This window comes from Columba livia, chromosome 5 (assembly GCF_036013475.1).
Source record: "Columba livia isolate bColLiv1 breed racing homer chromosome 5, bColLiv1.pat.W.v2, whole genome shotgun sequence".
Lineage (NCBI taxonomy): Eukaryota > Metazoa > Chordata > Aves > Columbiformes > Columbidae > Columba > Columba livia.
The window spans coordinates 27,058,308-27,078,675 of record NC_088606.1 but is presented as its reverse complement, the minus strand read 5'-3'; the positions used below and the strand labels follow the sequence as shown (position 1 = coordinate 27,078,675).

General features: G+C 36.6%; 1 protein-coding gene across 4 annotated transcripts in view; it reads right to left on the bottom strand.

Annotated features, from left to right (window-relative positions):
- The window catches only part of SLC25A21 (solute carrier family 25 member 21), a 260,238-nt gene that overhangs the window by 47,115 nt on the left and 192,755 nt on the right, over positions 1-20,368 (bottom strand). For all 4 annotated transcript variants that reach the window (XM_065064037.1, XM_065064035.1, XM_065064036.1 and 1 more), the window contains one exon: positions 19,007-19,090. In XM_065064037.1, the coding sequence (XP_064920109.1) occupies positions 19,007-19,090 (84 nt within the window). Of the gene's footprint in view, positions 1-19,006; positions 19,091-20,368 lie in introns of those variants that run through there.

Below are 20,368 nucleotides of genomic sequence, written 5' to 3'. Positions count from 1 at the left end.
TTATATAATAACTATTTTCTTTCCATCCAATACTCACATGTACCATTTTTTCTCCTTCACATGAGCAAAGGACTTCCTAGTCACGATTACAGAAAATGCGTTATGAAAATATTAACAATCTAGAATGGACAGGAGTTAAAGAGCAAATGTCATATGGTCAGCTAGTGTTCAGTGGAGTAATCACAAAGGCAGTGAAAATGGCCTGCTGAATTAAAGCTAAAGTGGCAAACTACAGTCTTACTCACAATAGCCTTATCCTCTCTCTGTCATCTTTTTAATAAATCACTCCAACTACATAATGTGTTTTGGTTTTTTTTAGTTTTGTATTCCACTTTACGCTATAATAGCAGGCACAGTGAGACATTTTGCTGTCCAGGGAGTATCTCCAAACCTTGGGCATTGCCCTCACCAACCTTCCAGCTGCCCTTGCCTCTTGCCTTCTCTGCTCTGTCTTCCCAGGTGGCAACTGCAACAACTGGGATTTACCGTATTTGCTTCCAATAGCTCTGGCTATTCTTGAATTCTGCTTTCACCATGTTCGGCATAAACTAGCGCTGCTGTCAAAAAGCAAACCATCTCGTCTCACTCATCTTCCTTTCCCAGCCATTCTGCCCTGGCTCCACAGTACCCCTTCCTTTCTGCTGGCAAAATGTCTGTGTGCTTACGTGTTGAGCCAGTCAGGGGGAACCCTTCTGGATTATCACCACATTTCTTTTTAAATTGACAGGTTAATGTTAACCTGATTGGTTTTCCAACATCCATGAGTCCTGATCAGGTGCAGAAATGCATGTGCTGGCACAAAGGAGAGTGTGGCAAAAAAGCAGGAACACAACAGTTCTGGACACACCATTGCTTCTGCTGGTGGCACTGCTGGTTTAAAACATCCATAAAACTATGGCTTTGGTTTGACAGAAATCAGGATGTAGCCTATTATGCTTTCCTCTTTAACTTGACTTTTGATGTATGGTTCACATCTTGCTGTATATTATACTAATCCAGCTGTGCTATAATAATGGCGCTTTTACCCTCTCATCAGGCAGTAATTTTGAATTAAAAAGCCTATTCTAGGGATGGTTTCTAAAGTACAACACATACCACCTCATGAATGTGGTAACTGATATGTCGACATTCCAGAGTGCTAAATAGGTGAGGATGTTGGCTTTCAGGAACAATCTCTTGCCAAATAATACTTCATTATCTGACAGACCATCTGGTTTCCAGTCCGTCAATGCTATATTAATATCGTCAGCTCTCTATGCTTGATTATTGCCCAACATTTCTATTACTTTGTAAATAACAGAACTCAAAAAAAAAAAAAAAAAAAAAAAGAAAAAGAAAAAAGAAAAGGCTTCCAGAGACTGAGCAAGACAAATCACCACTTGCTCATGTACTTGTCATTGTCATTTTTGGATAATGGCCAAACAATGGATTTTTCTCCATGTGACTCATGAATTCAGAGTACCCCATTGTTATCAGGAGAAAGATCACCAAGTTTTAATTGCACAACATATATAAACACAGCTGGCCTAGTGACTCATTTAGTAATGCAATTTGTTACTCCCCAAAACTCTGTTTCAGGTGTGATCTCAGGACTCTTTCGATTCCAGTTGTTGAAGTCTGTGAGATTTACAGTGTTTTACTCCTAGACTACTGTGAATATTTAAAGGAATCTTTCTTTTCTGGGATTTCAGAAAGAATGTTTGAGTTGTAAATGAGAAGCTATATCTATTGGATATCCTTTTGGAGGCTGTTGAGAGCACTCTGTTTTAAGAGTGACTAATCAGAAGAATGTGCAGTTCATAATTACATAAGCAATAACAGTTGATCTCTCTACAGTAAAATATACATTCCTCCAGTTGGAGGAATGTCACTGTGGGAATGTCATGACATTACCATACAAGATCATGAAGAACAATATTAGTTGCATTTTTAAAAGAAAGATACATATTAAAATATGAAAAAAGCTGTGGTTTAGTGTAGTTAGTAATGGAATTAAATTTTTATAAATACTGGATTTGCTTCTAAATGAAATACTTCTACTATGAGCCAGGAAGCTGGTGAATACTCAGCTCTTATTTGTTATCAACTCTGAGGATTTACCTTTTCTTTACAACTTTCCACAGGAATGAGCAATGAGCTTGTTCGCAGCCCCAAGCACACATTCTCTGTATCTCTCTTACTTTTTCGGTAGTCTTCACTTAAAATTTCCTTTATCCGTCAGTAACTGATACAGCCACCTCTGGCAATACATGGTCTATGTTAAATATCTGGCTCAAAATCTAGATGCCTAAGGAAGTCCTACAGCTAAATAAATAAAACTCAGAACAAAATATTTTTGAAAAAAGTTTGTGGTTAGCTTCCAGTGAAAAATGCATAAATAATCAATTAAGGAAATGTTCAATGTTTCTTATACACTTTTTTCCTCCATTAATTAAATGCTTTTCCTGTAAGTAGTCAAGATATTGATGATCATGCTCTTATCAGGTGTGTCTGAAGTAACTTTTCCAATAATTAAACACAAGTATAAATATAAGCAAGTTAGAGTAAAAGAAAGACCAAACTGTTCCAAAAAGTAATTACAACTAGATCGGATCCATCACAAATGTCTGTTTTAAATTTAATTGTTCTCCATAAGTCAGGTCAAATATGAAAAAAAACAGGAAACAGAAATTAAGTAGAACAACTTTCTTTTATCCTAGTCTACTACATGGGGCCTACAAGACTCCAAAACAGATGCCTCTAAGCCTGACTTCAGTGAAGCCTGCAGTACTGACTGTTTCTCTGTTTCAGAATAATAAATTATTAGGTTAATAGTTTTACAGACATATATTATGTATCTCAGCAAAGATATAGCAACAGATGCAGTTCCGATGAAATCAGGTCAAGTTGTACAGCAGTGGAACATGCCTGTTGTACTGTGCAAGAGCCAGCGTGGCTGAAAGAGATGCTAATGGGAGAACTAAAGCCCCATAAGTATAATTCTAAAACCATGCCAGGCTGTGTACATGTGCAAAATAAGTAGAGATGCTGCTGCCCTGCCTTAGCAACATCTATAAAAACTTGGCAAGAGGCACTGCTCTTCTGCTGTCAGTGCTCTCCCTGCACCACAGGTCTGCTTTTACAGCATGTTTCCTTTCCCAGCAAACCCAGAAATTTCTCTTCAGGGGCTGTAAATGCTCCCCGTTACGCTGCAGTCCACACTGCCAGTTCCTGCAGTCCCACAATGTCATTTTCCATGGCTTTCCTCTCTCAGCTCTTGCTACTCTGGGGCACCCCATTCAGCACCCCAGATGTCAGCACTTACAGACTCAATGCACTATGCTGTGCTACAAACTTCACATGCTTCATTATTCAGTTACATGGAACCTGAGTCCAAAGTTGGAAATTCTAACAGGAGAGTATATCTTAATACGCTGTAGCCTCTCAAAGCAGAAGGCCTGTGGCAAGACATCCTGCCTGCTTTCTGATCACAACACATCCTGCCTGCTTTCTGATCACAACACCTGCTCTGTACAGCTTTGGGTAGACATGCTTAGTTACATGCTTGAGATTTTATAATAACCAACCTCCCATGGAATGCTGGTGACGTTAGAGGGAGAAGTGAGGGCTGAATGTCTAGTTCAGGATGCTGTAACTGCTGAAGGTGGCATAACCCCAGGCACATGATGTGTTGCTATTACTGAGTGAGATGCAGGCTGATAAAATTGTCCAGACTCAAGCTAACTGACAGCTGTTTCACATAAGCAGAGAAGAACTAGGTTTCATGAACAGAGATGGTTCTGCAAAGAATAAGCTTCCCAGCATGGGGTACTGCAAGATTCAGATTCACTCTACAGAGCAGCCACTTGACTTCAGCTACAGAAGCTTTAACATCCCAACTCTTATTGCTGCCTAAGTTGCCTAGTGGGGAGCATTTTCCTCCATTTGTGATTCATTGTTCACAGCTACCCCTCAGAAACAGACACCTACTTCTCTTATAGTCAAGAAGATAAATACCTGTTATTTTGCAGGGGAAATGGTAGGAGGAATTGGTTAACTCTCTTAACCAGAAAGTCAGGTTCATTTGCCCTCTCTCACATCTGCAAGAGTGCAAGAGTTTTTTTTTTTGTGTGTGTGTGTTTTTTTTTTTTTTTTTTTTTTTTTTCTTAAGAAGTTCATTGTCATAAAGAGTTTAGGGAAAAGAATTAGAAGCCATGACTCATCCAGATGCCATCACTGAGTCACAGGCCATGCTCTCTTAATTAGTACAACCTGAAATACACAGTTGAAACAGAAACATAAATTAATATTCCCACCTCTACTCTCTCTCCTCTGTTACTACTAAAAGAAGCTGTAAAATGGTGGTTAGACCACACAACAGCAAGTGGGAGTCAAGGGTCTGGATTCCTGTGGAATGTAAAGATGGAGTAAGAATCTCCAGTTCCTGGGCATGCCCTTTAAGCCATTGTATAAAGGCAAATATCTTTCGGAGGCTATTATTTACCAAAAACAAGGTAGTAGACACAACCATATATTATAAGGAGCTAAATCATATGTATGTGGAAATGTCTAGAAGAGGATTGAGCCTACCAGGTGTCTCCACCTGGCAACAACATGAGCTTCCTTACAATAAAAATTATAGATTTAAGTGATAATATCTTTTTCTGGGTATGGCTTTTAAAAGTATAAAATCCAGACTTTTGGGTATGATCCAGAAAGAGTAGTTTAACTTGGGTTAATTCTGATTTTCAAAGTTAAAAGAAAAATAATCACAAATTAGTCTCAAAAGAGTCACAGAATCAGAAGCTTTGGCCACGCATCAGTAAAGACAGGAAATGTAGAAATCCAAGGCCAGCTAGAATGTCATCAGGCATCCCCACATTTCACCATTGCTATCTGCAACATTTTCTGTGACAAAGAAAACTCTTTCTAAGATTAGGAACAAGGTCCTTCACAAATGAAAATAATTTTAATTTTTTTTTTAAGAAGAAATGTTTAAGAAAAATAGTATAATAGGTGATGACTAGCCTATATATTTCAGGCAGCTTTTACACAATTTTATCTGAATTAAAATTTTATACAATTCCCATGATTTGTAGAAATACCTGTTAGACACCTGTTGGCACACTACATGCATATTATTTACACAACAGAATTATAGGTGTCTAAATTCTGCTTTCCATGCTGAATATCTTAAAAACTAGGGTGACTGTAAAATTAAGAAGTGTGTAATTTAATATGCTGTCTTAAACACAAGTTCATGTAATATGTCAGAAAAGACTTTTAGAAAGGTAGGGCAGAAGAATTTGGTAAATAATCTGCAATTTTGCAGGTCACTAATGAATGTAGAGTGTACTGTTGATATAGAGCCTATGGCAGTGCAAACTATAATAACCACACAGGACAGAAGCAAATTTACTTGCTATGCTCTGGAAGGCAAATAAGCTTAATTTTGAATGAAATTACTTACCTGGCACAAGAGGAATCAAGGAAGGTACTAAGGAGTAGATAAGCAGCAGCAGTTTATACTAGTCAAAGATCCTCTTTTTCCTTTTTGGAAAATTAGGGTTTTAAAGCATTTGTATAATCTAAGCAATAAGAATGAGGATCTGCACACTTTGAGTAGTTTGCATTTAAATTTGTTCTTTTCCTCTACTGAAAAACAAATACTATTGCTTACATAAACCAAAAAGAATACATTCCAGTTTTCAAAGTGTCTTATGTTGTAGTCTTTTACACCTACGTTTTGAATTTTTTTTTATTCTTCCCCTCCTGTTTTTGTGTTATCTTCTAGTAAGGAACTCTTTGCTTCTCTTTTTGCTTCTCTAACTATCACGGTTCTCCAGACCCTCTCTGTGTCAAATATCTGCCAAGAGTGCATTTCATACAGATGGTCTCTCAGCATTAACACAGCAAACTTACAAGTTTCAGTGTATTTCGCCTGACTGATCTTTTTTCCCCTAACATGTATACTCATTTTCCTTTCTATATCTGATTTAGGTCATCTCACTTGTAGCACAAAGGAGAGAACTAACATGGGGAGGTATAAATCTTTATATAATATTACCACTACCTTGAGTATGAAAATTAGGGTTATATAGCCATTACAGTTTGAACTTGAGGGGACTCACTATCATTTAAAAATAAGTATTAACATTTAAGCAGCACATATTACCACCTATATTATGGTAAAATGATAGTCTGTCTTCCAGAAGCAGGATATCTATTATGTAATTTGAAATTGTATAGGCCTGATACAAAGGCTTTAGCTATCAGAGTACTTTCCATTGACTTCAGAAGGATGTGAATCAGGCCCTTAAAGTAGCAACTCATTTAGTACTGACTGCTAAATTTATAGCACTTCTTTATTTTCTCTAAGCATAACAGCATCCATTCATCACACTGCAGTAACAAAGCCGTAACCCGATATATGACAAATATTACAAGCTTAATGGCTGATGTCCATTACTGATGGGACCTGCTCACCATTTAGAAAAGATTGGCACTGAAGGATTACTGAGCAAACATAGCACCTGAAAAAACTTGCATGCAGGAGTCTGTCATCAGGTGTGTGATCGAGGGCATTATCCAAGAACGCTGGCTCTTATCTTCGCTTGGAAACTGCTGCAGTTGCTAACAATTCTCAACAAAGAGCTTCCGTCATGGAAGGATGATACACTGAGCCAGTCTGGTGATGGTTTACCTTCCCAAGGCTTCATTCCTTTTTATGGATCACCTGAGACCAAGCAGCACACCAGTCTTTAACAGCTTAAATAGCAGGACAACCTAGCAAACTGATGACAATCAATGGAAAGCCAATCCTTTTTGGTAGAAAGACAAAATTCCAAGCATTCCCTCACGGTAACTCAGAAAGACCTACTTCTAAAACTGCATTTTTGCAGACAGGATGCTGAGGAAAACTTTCTTGCCACAGATTCCTCGTATTTTGCAATGACAGTTAATGCTGTCTATATTAAACTACTTATTAGTCAATTTTTCACCTTTTAGACCACAACAATTGTTCTCAGGAATACATTAAATACCTTTACCTTTTCCCCTTTATGTAACACTGGATAAAATTACTGTTATAACATTTTGGAGAAAGTCTATAAAAATTGCTATTTTTACAAAACCATATTGTCATTTTTCTTGTAACATTACAGCTTTGAAAAATTGTTAATTATTTGCAATTACTAACATGAGCTATTGAAACACTGCTGGAGACATTTTATCTTTCTTCTAATTGTGATGATATTTCATTTACATAGGATTTTTAAAAATATAACTGAAAGTTTTGGTTTATCTTTTAAATACTTCTCAAAGAAAACCTAAATAATTTTTGATAGATTTTTAAATTAAATTACCCATTTATTAAGATTAAAAAAAATGAGATTAAATACTTTAATATGTAGTGACCAAATAAACATATGAAAATCTGAATAATATGCAAGTATACTATTTTTGTGTTTTCAAAGGTAGAGACATATTATGTGAGAAAAGATTAAAATAAAGGCTCAATACTCATTAGTTAGTACTTTACCTTTATCCACAAAACGGATTCTTCTATATCACAGTGGCAATCAAAAGAATATTACCTATATTCTAAATGGTAATTCATATTAGAGATAGACTATATTTCCAAATAAAAGTGGTGTGAAAAATGAGCTCTTAAGATATCTAAGACATTTTTTGATATTATGAAATATTTTATACAGAAAACTACTTTAATTTATATTTTTATTTAAAGAAACAAGTGGAATATATGTTACAAAATGGGGTTTTGCAAATAAAAGAAGGTAACATTGATCAAAACTTGACTTTTGTGAAGTCAGGATATGAAATGATTTTACATGAGATTCAAATAATTGAAAACTGAGTTTTATTAAGAAATGTTTTAAGAGTAAGTAATCTGAACCCTTACCTACGTTGGGAGGCACCAGGAGTGTAGAAATATTTGTCCCTGCCATGGAGTTCATGTGCTACAAAGCACAATGAATAGATGTATCGCATTTGGCTATCAAATTCCTATGATGCAGAGGCGTTCACTTATTATGAAAAATTCCATTTATTGGATTAAAATAAACCATTAAAAAATCATGCTGTACTTGAGACACCCAGTGCATGATAGTCAGCTACAAAACAGCATATATGCAAGTTCAGGCAAAGCCAAAATACTCAAAAATACACAAACACTGAAGGCGAGCTGGAAAGAGAAAAAAAAAAAAGCATGGGAATTGATCTAGTATTCACAACTGGAGCCAATACTGCAGTTAGAGTTACTGCCCCATATGCTACACAAAAGCTTCAGAAATCTACTATGAAGTGCCTGCCGGCTTACCGTGAGACAAGCTTTGTACGCTACATAGACAGAATGCAGCGGTACAGTTTATCTGTGCTTATACACATGCATTCCTACAAGAAGACGCAGCATGTTATACACATGCTACATTGATGCAGAAATTTTTATAATTAAATAAAATTATTGCATAAAAATTAGTATTGTAATTTATGCGGTAAAGAAGCACTGCAGACTGTAAGTACAATTGCATGAAGAAAGAATGTAAAAGCTAGAAAAACAACCTCATATGTATTTAAGTTTATTTACTTTGAAGAGTTAAATAGCGTAACAGGCAAAGTAAACTATTTATTTTTCACTATTTGATTCTCAGAGTCATATGGGATGCAGTATGCCCTGAAATGTTTCTAAAATATTTCCATATTCAATGCTAATTCCATATTTAACCTTTTCTTTATTTAAGATGCATATTCCATGGAAAATGTACAGAACTGTTAAACAGTCATAGCTATTTATATTGCCTTTTTATTTTGAGTGGGTGCATTGCTTTTGATGAATAGTTTCTCCTCCCTGGTCAAGCACAGATATTCTCAACATCTAGTTAACTAAATTTCTTTCAGAATGTGAAGCATGATATACAAGAAGACTTCAACTCGGGTAAAGAATGCTGTGAACAGAACAGCAGTTGGTAGGGGTGTTAGAGATGAGAATCAGCATACACAGCAGTTACTGCTGCAACGGCGGTTCTACGAATCTACAAAAAGAACCGTGTCAGGGAAAGATTCTTTCTAACAAAAAGATGCATTTTAGAAGTTTCTCATATAATGCTGTTAACCTTCCAACATTACAAAGGAAATCAAAGTAATTTATTAGAAAAAAAAAAAGATAATATCTATATTTTTGGAGTATGGCATAATACAAAGTTGCTAATAAATGTTTTATAGGTAGCGTATAAATAATCTACCCTGAAAACATGAAAATTAGGAGTACTGAAAAAATTATACCCATTATAATAGGTAAATGTAATCTTATTACATCCTATAATTTAAAGTCAAAATAATGAGCAAATAATATAATGTGAAGCTCAATTATTCAAAAATTTTTATCACTGAATGCAATACTTTGTTTTGCATAAGATTTCCATCTACATCTTTTAGAGATTAAAATATTTTAGGGATTCAAATAAAGCAGAACTATATATAAATAAACAACTGAGGACTATAGCAATTAAAAGGAGTGGCATACAAGAGACAAAGCTGTATTTTTAGATGTAAACACTGAAAAAAATGAAATTAGATAAAGACAGATTAGACAGAGGTATAACAGTGTCATAATAAATAAATAAGAAATTAAGAAACATGTTAAAGGTATGTTGACTCATTAGGTAGGCCAATAAATGAAAAATTTAATAAGGATTCTTTTTCTCTAGCCTCCTTCAAATTACATTTTATAACCTTCTATTTTAAAAAGAAGACTTTTGACCTAAACCACTGTTGGTCATTTTCACATGCATGCTTCCTACAACTTAAATAAAAATGCTTTACTTTGCATTTTACACTATCTGCCAGGTATTTCCTGTGAACATCCCATCTAAAATCTCTTGGTTCTAATAACTAATGTCTGCAAAGAAAATCCTGGCAAAACCGTAGTTCTAAGCTTCACGAGCAGCCATTTTAAACAGAAAGCTGGTTTCGTTGTGTTGACAATCACATTTTAAACTGATTCCTTCCAGATGAAAAGATGCTTTTTCAAACAACGTAATAAAAGTGTAAAGTCAGCTGTTCCAAGGACATAAAAGTGATTTATCTGTTCTCTGGTCACAGATTTTTTCCTTTGATACAGTGGAATTTTTCTTTTAAAGAAAAGGTTAACAATTAATGGTTACTACAAGCCCAAATTATGGAGAATTTGCCTTTTAAAGAACTACAACACATAGGTGCAATTAATTTTGCATCTTGTGATGCATCCACTATAGTATTTATGAAATGTTAAATGTTAATGGCTAGATTTACATAGCACAGCAATTGTTAATTCTGAGAGCTGACTATTGACAATGTCATGATCAGATTTCAGAGCTATTACCCTTGATAAGAAAGAGGTTTCAGATAGATTTCAGATTCTTTTACCTGCCTGAAGCTGGGCATGACAGCCTTGCACCGGCTCCAGTTTGAGAGATCCCCCACCCCTCTGTCAGGGCTAGAATATTTTTTCCCCTTTTTAAATACAGGTTTCAATTCTGGAGACCATGATGGCACTATATATATATGTATATATATATATATATATATACATATACCATTTCAGGACAAGTAAGTTGTGTAGGGACAGATCCCCAAAAAGCAGCATGACCCAAAAGTGTGACTTAAGCCTTATTTACCCATTTAATGCTAAATCAGTAATTAATGAAATCCTTGTCCAGGGGATACGCAGCCCTGTCTGTTACTTAATCTGGAGGAGTCTTGGTTTCTGACCCAAAAGCTTCTCACTAGCTGAAAGTTTTCTTACAGCCCTGGCTGAGCCAAGGGAACCCTGGAGAAGGGCAACACGTACGGCACACCGTGTGTGAGCTCTTCCTGGCTTTTTAACTCTAGATGGCTCTCGGCTCAGGAGCTCGGCTGCCCTGGAGCTCCCCACCGCTCCACACCAGGGGGCTGCCCCTGAAGGCACGGGAGGATTCAGGGCTCGGTTGCAGAACCGTGTCACTGCCCAAAGTGGGGCAAATGGTGCTGGGCAGAAATGTCCCCACCAAGGCCCCAGGTGCACACCACTGCTTGGAGCACTGGGGAATGTCACTGTCACTGCTGAGAAACCCTGCAGCTGCTCACGCTGAAACAGTTACTGAAGAGGGAGAAATTCGTGGCCACTACCCTGGGCTACCAAATTACAAAGATGGGTTCTTCACATTCAGAGAACACAAACACATTCAGAGAATCTGATCATATAGCATAGTATTATATTTTCCATAGAGTAGACTAAAAATAGTTTTTTTTAGAAGCATAATTATTACATTGGTCTGTTTAAACAAAATGTTCAAAATGAACAGGAACATAATGTGTTAAAATGATAAATATTCTTGAATGTTAAAATTGTAAGAATTAAAAGTTCTGTTGACCTTTTGTTAACTAGAGCAGATAGATAAAAATTGATTTTAAACCATTCCTGTAGGTATCTTCTTTGTACTGTAAGTATAAGCATCTTAAAATGTAGTTATCTGATTCCAAACTGAGGCCTGTAGGAGGCATTTGTCATATTGGTAGAAAATAGAGACACTTGAGGAATCCCAAATTCAAGATTCAAATAATCTGATTCTGAAAATATTTTAAACTTAAAAAAAAATAACTTGGGCCTTTAAAAATTACAGAACGGGCATCCAAATGCTGCACTTAGTTAGACTGGTGCAACCTCATTGAATTTCAGAGAGCTACACACATAAAACTGGGAATAGAAGCTTTTCACATTCCAGAGCCATTTCTTATGTTTTCAAGTGTTAACATATGAAGATGGGGGTAGGGAACGTCCAGTCAGGAACAGAGAATTCTTGCTGAAGGGATGATGAGAACCTTGTGAGAGTAGCATCACTGTAAATACTGCTGAGTATCTGGACACAGCGCAGTCCACTGAACGGGGCACCAGCCTTGAAGTCAGGATACCCAGCTTCAGGCTTAAAATTGCCATTGCCTCCACATATGCTCTCAGACAAACCACCTCACAAAGCAGATTGCCAAATAAGTCCTCAGACTCCTTCTCAATTAGGAACCTATATTAAAGAATGCAATTTTATGTTCAACGCACATGTTCCTCAGAGCTGTGATATTAACATGATACCATGGGGCAAACAAATGACATGGTATCAGGCTGTTCCATGAGAATCGCCTCTGTACATGTCCAAATCTGATTGACTCCCTGGCACGTTACAGCTCAGTATCCCTATCTGTACAGTTGAGACAACGATACTTTCTTCTTCCATGAAGTGTTTTGAGACCTAGAGGTTAAAAGAACAAGTATCATCTTTGTTTCATGACTGAGCAGTCTTCTAAAAGCATCTGGTTGGGATTACTGTCCAAACTTCACTGGATTTGGTTAATTTTTATCTACTTAGAGACTGAAAATGCATTAATATTTTGCATGCATACACATATTGACACACATTTTAAAACATAATGATGAGGCAACAAAAATTCCTGAGATTTCCACCATCTTTACTGGGAAAGGAGATAAAATTGAATAACCAAACATGAATGTTAATTTACAAAAGAAAGCAGAACACATATCGCCCTCATATAGATACAGAAAATATGTCTCTTTTCTGGACATATTGATCTAAAACTCTCTGAGCATAATATAAACCACAATGTTAAAATAAAATTATCAGGAAAATTCTGTCAGTTAAATTTTCTGCCTTCCTCTTCTTTAATCTTGAAAGCAGTCTCAATGATGATTTTACTCAAGGCTGTACCATTATTTTAATTTTAAGACTCAACACCATTCAAAGTAAGAACACAAAGTCCAAACAAACTATAGACAACCAAATGAAACTGAAAACAGTATGCCTAGGTATTGCATGTAGGTCTATGTAGAGTAAGATATGGGGTAAAGCGAGAGTAAAGTGGCACCAAGAACAGTTATAAGGATTACTCTGTATGTCGCAGATTATGAAAAAGGAACTCTTGCTAATTACCTAGAAGAAATTCTAAAATTCTTTTACTGTGGGGCACCTAGAGGCTAAAGTCTATGTCAAGGCATATTTTTTTCCTTTCACGGCAGATCTGTGAGGCTCGTTCCCCACAGGGCCACGTGAATACTATCTTCCAAACTGCACAGGCATGAGGGCACTTGCAGAAGATTGTTGCGGTTTGCTTGCACAAGAGTTGTAAGAGCCAAGTCTCAACCATCATAAAAAATGGCAAAGCAAATGGAATCACTTACTTCCAAAAGTGAATGGATAGATTAAACATTTGATAATTTTAATTATGTACTATGAGAACTTGCCATATCCCTACCTAGGTTTTGTAAGCTCATGCTCCCTGAAAACATACAAATACTAGCTTTTCTAACACCGAACATTTCTTCTTTAAAGGTATGTAGAGCAAGCACAACAGTTCAAAAATTCAGCTCTAAGACTTCAATTTCTATCCACAAAACCCAGTAGATTTCACACAGGTTCACAGTTTATGCCAATACACTGTCCTTCACAATTTCAGTTACAGTTCTCAATTCAGCAAGGTGTTAGAAAGCTTATTTGACGCTTTACATTTCAGATTATATTATTTCACACAGGAATGTAACAATTATTTCTGATACTCTAAATCACAGGTTTTTAGTGAAGTCTGCAATAGGCACAACAATATGGCAGGAAGATGCCAGTGCAGCATAATGTGACACAGAATGATTCTACAATGCGTGGGATAAAGAGAAAAAAATAGCAATATACTGTGAACTATGGGGATGCATCAGGATAGATACAGACAGACATTTTGGTACCGTAGTGTCCTTTTTTGCATCTTCAGTCTCAGTTTAGCAAGGCTTGTACAAGTATTATGAAGTCATAAATGTGAAGCAGGTTAGTAGAACTAGAAAAGAGATGGATATAGCTATTTCTGAAGTACAAGTGCCAGCAGACCTTTCTTAGTGTTCAGGTGGAAGTTTCTGTTCCTGTAGTGGGGGCAGAAAAGATGCCCGTACATTAATCTGCAAGACCACAATCTCTGAAACTGGCAGTGCAGGTGGATCTCTACTAAGCAACAAAATTCTTGAAAGTAACAAGCAAACATGGGTCCAAGTTCACTTCTGCTCCTCCTGGTAGGAAGTGCTGACAACAAACCAAAGAGCAGGGTAGATAGCTGTGGGGAGATATAACATCTTAATCTACCACTTCTGCTTGCCTCAGAGCACTTAAAGCAGATCCTAAAGTCCGGTCTTTTGATACCACAGAAATTTATGCCTCCAGTATGTGGAAATGAATCTCTGCTTCATAACTGCTCGCTGGGAAAAGGGATTTTTGGCGTGACTGACCATGTCACACTTCCCTGGTTGGCAATTTCATTGAAGGATTCATGTGTAGGGTAGCCAAGGATTTGTATCTTGTATAACACTTATTTGGCAGCCTTTTGCTAGGTCTCCTCAGCCCAGCTGGAAGAGTACACATCCAGCTGGGCCCCAGGAACGGGCAGTGATGACTGCTGGTGAGTGCCAGAGGCCAGCGCTTGTCTGCAGTGCTAGCAATCCTGCAAGTCTCCTTCCCTGACCTGCTGGCATTTAGAAGCAGCAGAGCATCATCTGCAGCCAGCTGGGAGAGCCAGGCCTCAGGAGCCCTGCTGTAGTCTCTCAAGCACTTGTTACCATGGCAGAGAGATGATAGATAGAGGCAGGACAAAGGAGAATGCTAGCAAATTCCTTAATTGAGGAACTATTACTGGTGTTATGTAAACCAGGAACCCTCCAGCTTCTGCATGTTTGATGACAACTCTGCACTCATCCAGCTCCTGCTCAGTCTTGGCTGTTCTCCGACCTACTCCACCCATAGCTGACAAGTTTTGTGCAGCTTTATAACCTAATCCCACTGCTGTATGAGTCAGGGTGTTGCTTATTAAAAAAAAGCTGTGTGGTCATACAGAGAATTATAGGTAAAAGAGAGCAGTAAGGTGGTGCTGAGAACAAGACAGGAATAGTTATAAAGCTTTTGGACTGTGTAAACATGGAGATATCTGCTCCTTCACAAACCAAATTCAACATAAATAATCAAATAACAGTACAAGTAATGAAGACTCAAACGGTAAATGATGATTGTGTTTTGCACTTTCATAGGACCACCTAGTTCAAAGAAAGGCTAACAACACTTTAATCCATAACTTATTCAAGTGTAGAGCTATAAAACTAGAAACCAGGACACTACTACTCTTTCTATTTCAGGTAAGTTAACCAACGAATGAGAAAGCAACAGGTTTCTTGACAGAGTGCCTACCAAAAAAAGCCAAGTATAACCCAAAACACATACTGTTAAAATTATGAGCCCATGAAAACCCAAGTTTATAAGAACAAAGTTGTTTACAGACTCGAAATAACAGCATCCATCATTTTAATGCTGTAACTCCAAATTAAGACAGTGCAGATGGGCATAATTTTCCATTCTTAATACAAGACACAAAACCATGTGTCTTTAATATAAATGCAATGTATACATTCAGCCAGACCGTTGGTTTATTCTTACATTTCATATTCAAACCTAAGTCATTATCAAAGAAAAAGTGAGTGAACACAAACGTAGTAAAGATGATAACGATAAAAAAATCGGTCATTTATTATAATCTAAACTCTTATTTGTAGGATATAAAAAGAATGAAAAGTTTTCTCTGTTAATGGTTTCAGTTAATCCTGTATCCAAGCATTTTCCCCAATAAACATTGGATTATTTTTATGTTGGCTATAAAGCTGTCACTCCTCAATAAACAGATAAGCTCCTGGTGGGTTTACCTCTGCTGTCAAAGATCTGTCAATTCATGCATCATCTCATAAGCAAAACCAGAGCAGCTCAGATGCCTGGCTCCCAGAGAATCCAGCTGAGCAGAGGTTGCTCACCACCTGAGAGAATCTGTGCCGTGCAATCAACAGCGACTGGACGGTCCCAACAGAAGTTCATGGGAGCCCTGAAGTTAATACTCCTACCTCCCTTTAATAGAAAGCTATGTGACCTTTAATGCTCTGCTCAACTGAACCTTCCTTCAGTGAGTCTCCATTAAATTTTATGTATTGTGGCTCCCATTTTCTTGTAAGACAAGAAAAGAGTTCAAGGGATGGACCCTTCTTTGAGGAATTTAATTCCCTGTGGAGAAAATTTATTTCTATCTAAAGAGCTCCTCAAAGTTTGGGGGAAGGGAGCTTTTGTACTGGTTAATTTTCAGTGAGAGGCATTGCAGCAAATGAAACATTTGCCTATGTATTCATAAAAATAAGTAGTTGTTAGGCTGATTCTGCATACTTAACCTCAACATAACAAGGACAAAAAAATAAAGGTATTAGGAAGTGTCTTGTCTGAACTGAGCTCTGACATTCTAGCTCACCGCAGTTGCTACTACTGAAAACATTAGTGCAAATGAGCATAAACACTATTCCCAAATGTAAACACTTTTAGAAGCAGGCCATTAGTAACATTTCTTTTCCTACTATGTACTTTTATTTAATTAGTTTGTTTTGTAGTCAACATAAAATCACATATGCCAGTAGGGAATTCTGAGTGCTAGAGAGAGACACCTAGACTCCTTATAGTCAGTGTACACTGAATTGGATGTTTCAGATAATCAGTCTAAAAATGCCACACATCGACAGGGGTATTTCATATTGTGAATATGAAACAAATATGGGGCGTGAATGAATTTCTTATACCTTCTCCTAGATTTACACACCTGAATCTGAACACCTCATAAATAGTTTTTGTTTGCTTACTATTTAAATGTGAAGCCCTTTCTTGGTGCTTTTTTGTGGTCGCCCAAGAAAGGGGTTATGAGGATTCAAGGTTTACATTAGCTAAAATACTTCACAATCACCTTGCTCACCTCCCACTCAGGTGTCATAATCATCAAGCTCCAGAAACTGGACAACTTGTGGAGATGAGAATGCAAGAGTCCTGGAGTCAAACAGGTACTTCAGGATTAGTTGATTACTTTTTAAAAAAATATTTTTAGCCAAAATTTAAGCTTATATTGTATCTGAGATTCTTAATTTCTTTTTCCTAGTGCTTACTACTGCTGTTTAAATGTCACCTTCTGCCTCTGCCTAATTTCCTGGAAAAAATAGGTATTCAGAGAATTTACTTTTTGTTTAGATCAGTACTGACTGTTTTTGCAACAGGCAAGTATTAATAAAACTCTGTATTATCTCTAGCCTGATGGAAACTTAATGCAATCCACTGCTAAATTGTGATTTAAATCTATAATAATTTCATGTAATCATCTTCTTTTCTTGTTTACAGCGTCATACCTTGATATAAATAGAAAAAAAAAATACTCCAGTGTGGTTCCAGTATTGGGGCAGAAGCATTCTACAGAAAAAAACAACCAACCAACCAGCCATCTTAATCTCGCCTTTCTGAAGTTCATTCGCAGATGACTGCTGTGCTCAGCCCCTTCATCATTTCTCCACAGTTAACCAGTTAATGTTTTAGGCAGCACACTGTCTGAATACTGGGAAAATAATGATGGAGTCAAATACATAGCATAAGTGATAGCTATGTCTCTGGGAAGCATTTGAAAAGCATAACACACAAAGAAATTGAAACACCGGGTATTTTTTTCCTTATCCCCCTCCCCCACATAGTAAGAGAACTATATATTTTATGGTAAACTGAAGTTTGCAGTGTCCTGCTATTATTTTATACATGCGGGTTGTACAAATATCCAGTTATACAATATAACCAGATAGGACCCTAAAATCAACTAACTTGGAAGCTGTCTCTTGGTTTAGACTCATTCCCCAGATACATCGACCCATTCTTAATTTTACATTTTGTGACTAGTTCAACAAAATAAAAACACTAGTGAGTAGAGTTTTCATGCTCAGTGACTTAAATATTGGAAGTAGTTCTGTATTTAAAAAGAGATTGAGATTATGGTAAATATTAACACTTTTCTATTGCAAAAACACACAGCACAGCATTAGTCTTTCATCAAAAGTAAGTTTACCACTGATAAAGGCAAATGTGACAACTTCCTCTTTCAACGCCATAACAAAACACCTCTACATCTCCCTACTTTAGCAATTCAAACCATTCAGTTCTATATATATGTATGTATGTATGTATGTAATGTAGCTTAGCTAAACATCACTGCAAAAAACAAAACTGGTCTAGTTCTTAATTTTCACTGTTTGTCTCACCTGTGTTTTTCCAGTGCAACTTGTGCACACATGTGGTATTTATGCATCTATATATAACAGTTCCATTCTGGTGAATATACAGAAAAAAAAGGGTTGCTATTGTATTTACAAATTCCTTATGGAAAGTCTGCCAGCTACTCAAGACTAGGATTTACTAATTAGTTACCTCGATTAAAGGCTAGCTCCCAAAGAGCTCCTGTGGATAACAGGCTCAACTTCAAGCATATGATCAGTCTCATTACATTCACTGGCTGTAACTGGACTGCTCATAAAATAAAATGTGTACTAAATACCTTTGTGGATCAGAGCCCAGGTCTCTTAGAGGAGCTCAGGCTTGGACCTTCTGAACCCAGTATGATTCCGGTGACTAAGGACCACAAATCCTTTTCCATATTCTGCAAAACTGAAGAGCTGTGGAATTTTGCTCACACAGCTCCTGGAAGCATTGCCTGCCACAGCTAACTGGGAATGACAGTTTATCAGAGCTTGGAAACAAGCACGTCACTGAACTGGTAAAGGTTCGTAGGGAGCTAGTTCAGAAAACCAGGACAAGAAGATGTGAAAGCCCAGATACCATACCACACTGATGTGGCCATCCTGCTCCCAGCACTCATGCAGTGTTTGCCCAGTGTCTCTACACAGTTGTGCATTCTGATCTTTAAGCATATCCTAATAGCAAAATTTGGTATTGTGAGTGCAAGTAATACTAATACTTTTCAAATTGTGCTCATTATGTACGACTATGTTTGCCAAATTCTGGCCATTGTAAAAAAGGGTAGAATATAAAGAGGATCTAATGTCTGAAAAATGGGTGATTAAAAAAGGTCACATAAAATTGACAATTTTAAAAACATATAATCTTACCCTTCACGTTGGAAAATAGTCCTAAAACAGTCCCCCAGGCTCTTGTAACCAGTCGGATCAGTTTTCCCTCTTTGAATTTGGAACCTAAAAAAAATACAATTTACATCACAGCATGAGAAGTCAGGGATTTTAAGTCACTTTTAACTTTCCAATTATTATATAAAATGAGTTTTAAAGGGTTTTTAATGTATCTGATTTATTATTATATACTGTTCCTTATATAATTATTAGCAGTCTTTTCATAGAAGCTGTTAAACTAAGGAAAAATAGAGCTTTAGTAGCAACTTTTTTGTAGTTTATGGAACTCACAGTATAGCTATCACCTTTGACTTTTACACCTCTTTCTAGTTGTTTGAAAAATAAGCTGTTAACCCTCTGCCTGATCTAAAGCCCATTGAAACTAATGGGAGTCTTTGAGTCAAACTCTGGGTTTGAAAATCTGAAATAGATACCATAATGTGTTTCACTATGAAATGAAGTGACTGTGCAGTTTCTTTCTTTTTATATCTGACACAATTACAATAAAAATCAACCAGAGATGTGCCTAGAAATTAGAGCGCCATTCATTTTTCGTAATTCAATAACTAAATGAACAATAAAAGCAAGCAATGAATTATTTTAATTAAAACCTTGTTTCTCTATTCACATTTTGACGACAATAAACATTTCAACAGGAAACTTGTGGCCTTAAAAGCAAAATCAAGATTATGATTTAAGATTGTAAACATATTATTTACAATTTATGGATAGCAACAGTGAGTTTAAAAAAATATTATTTTCTTTAGTATCTTTAGTGTTCAAAAGTTTCAGGGAATAACTGACATTATAGTCAAGTATGTCATATGCCACAGGTATGTTGCAGTTTTGAGAAACATCTATTGTAACTTATTCTCATCATGATACTGAACCTCATTAAAATGTGACTAACAAAGCTATATTTAACTTAGTGTTAAATAGCAATGTTCTCCTCTCCACAGAATTCAGTAGGGTCAAATCAAGGTTTGTATTGTGGCAAAATGCATTCATTGTTTTGAACATCAGTTTTTCCTAAGCCGTGTTCTGTGCTAACACATCTAACATTTTTTTTCACTTTGAGAAAAAAATATTTCCAGTGACGTAATACAATTTTTCTGGCAATTATGAAGGCAAGCACACACCTTTTTTGAAAATAGTTAGAAGGAAACACTGAGCCCCTCCATAGTCCTAATAAAAGTAGTTCAAGCACATCTGGGATCTCTATCTGGGGTAACCTCTTTTATTAGCATGAGAACTTGCTGCCAAGTTGGCAGAGAGGAGAATGCTATTCAATAGGCTTATACTCAAATAAGAGCTGATGCATAACATTTTGTCTGAAAAGAACCC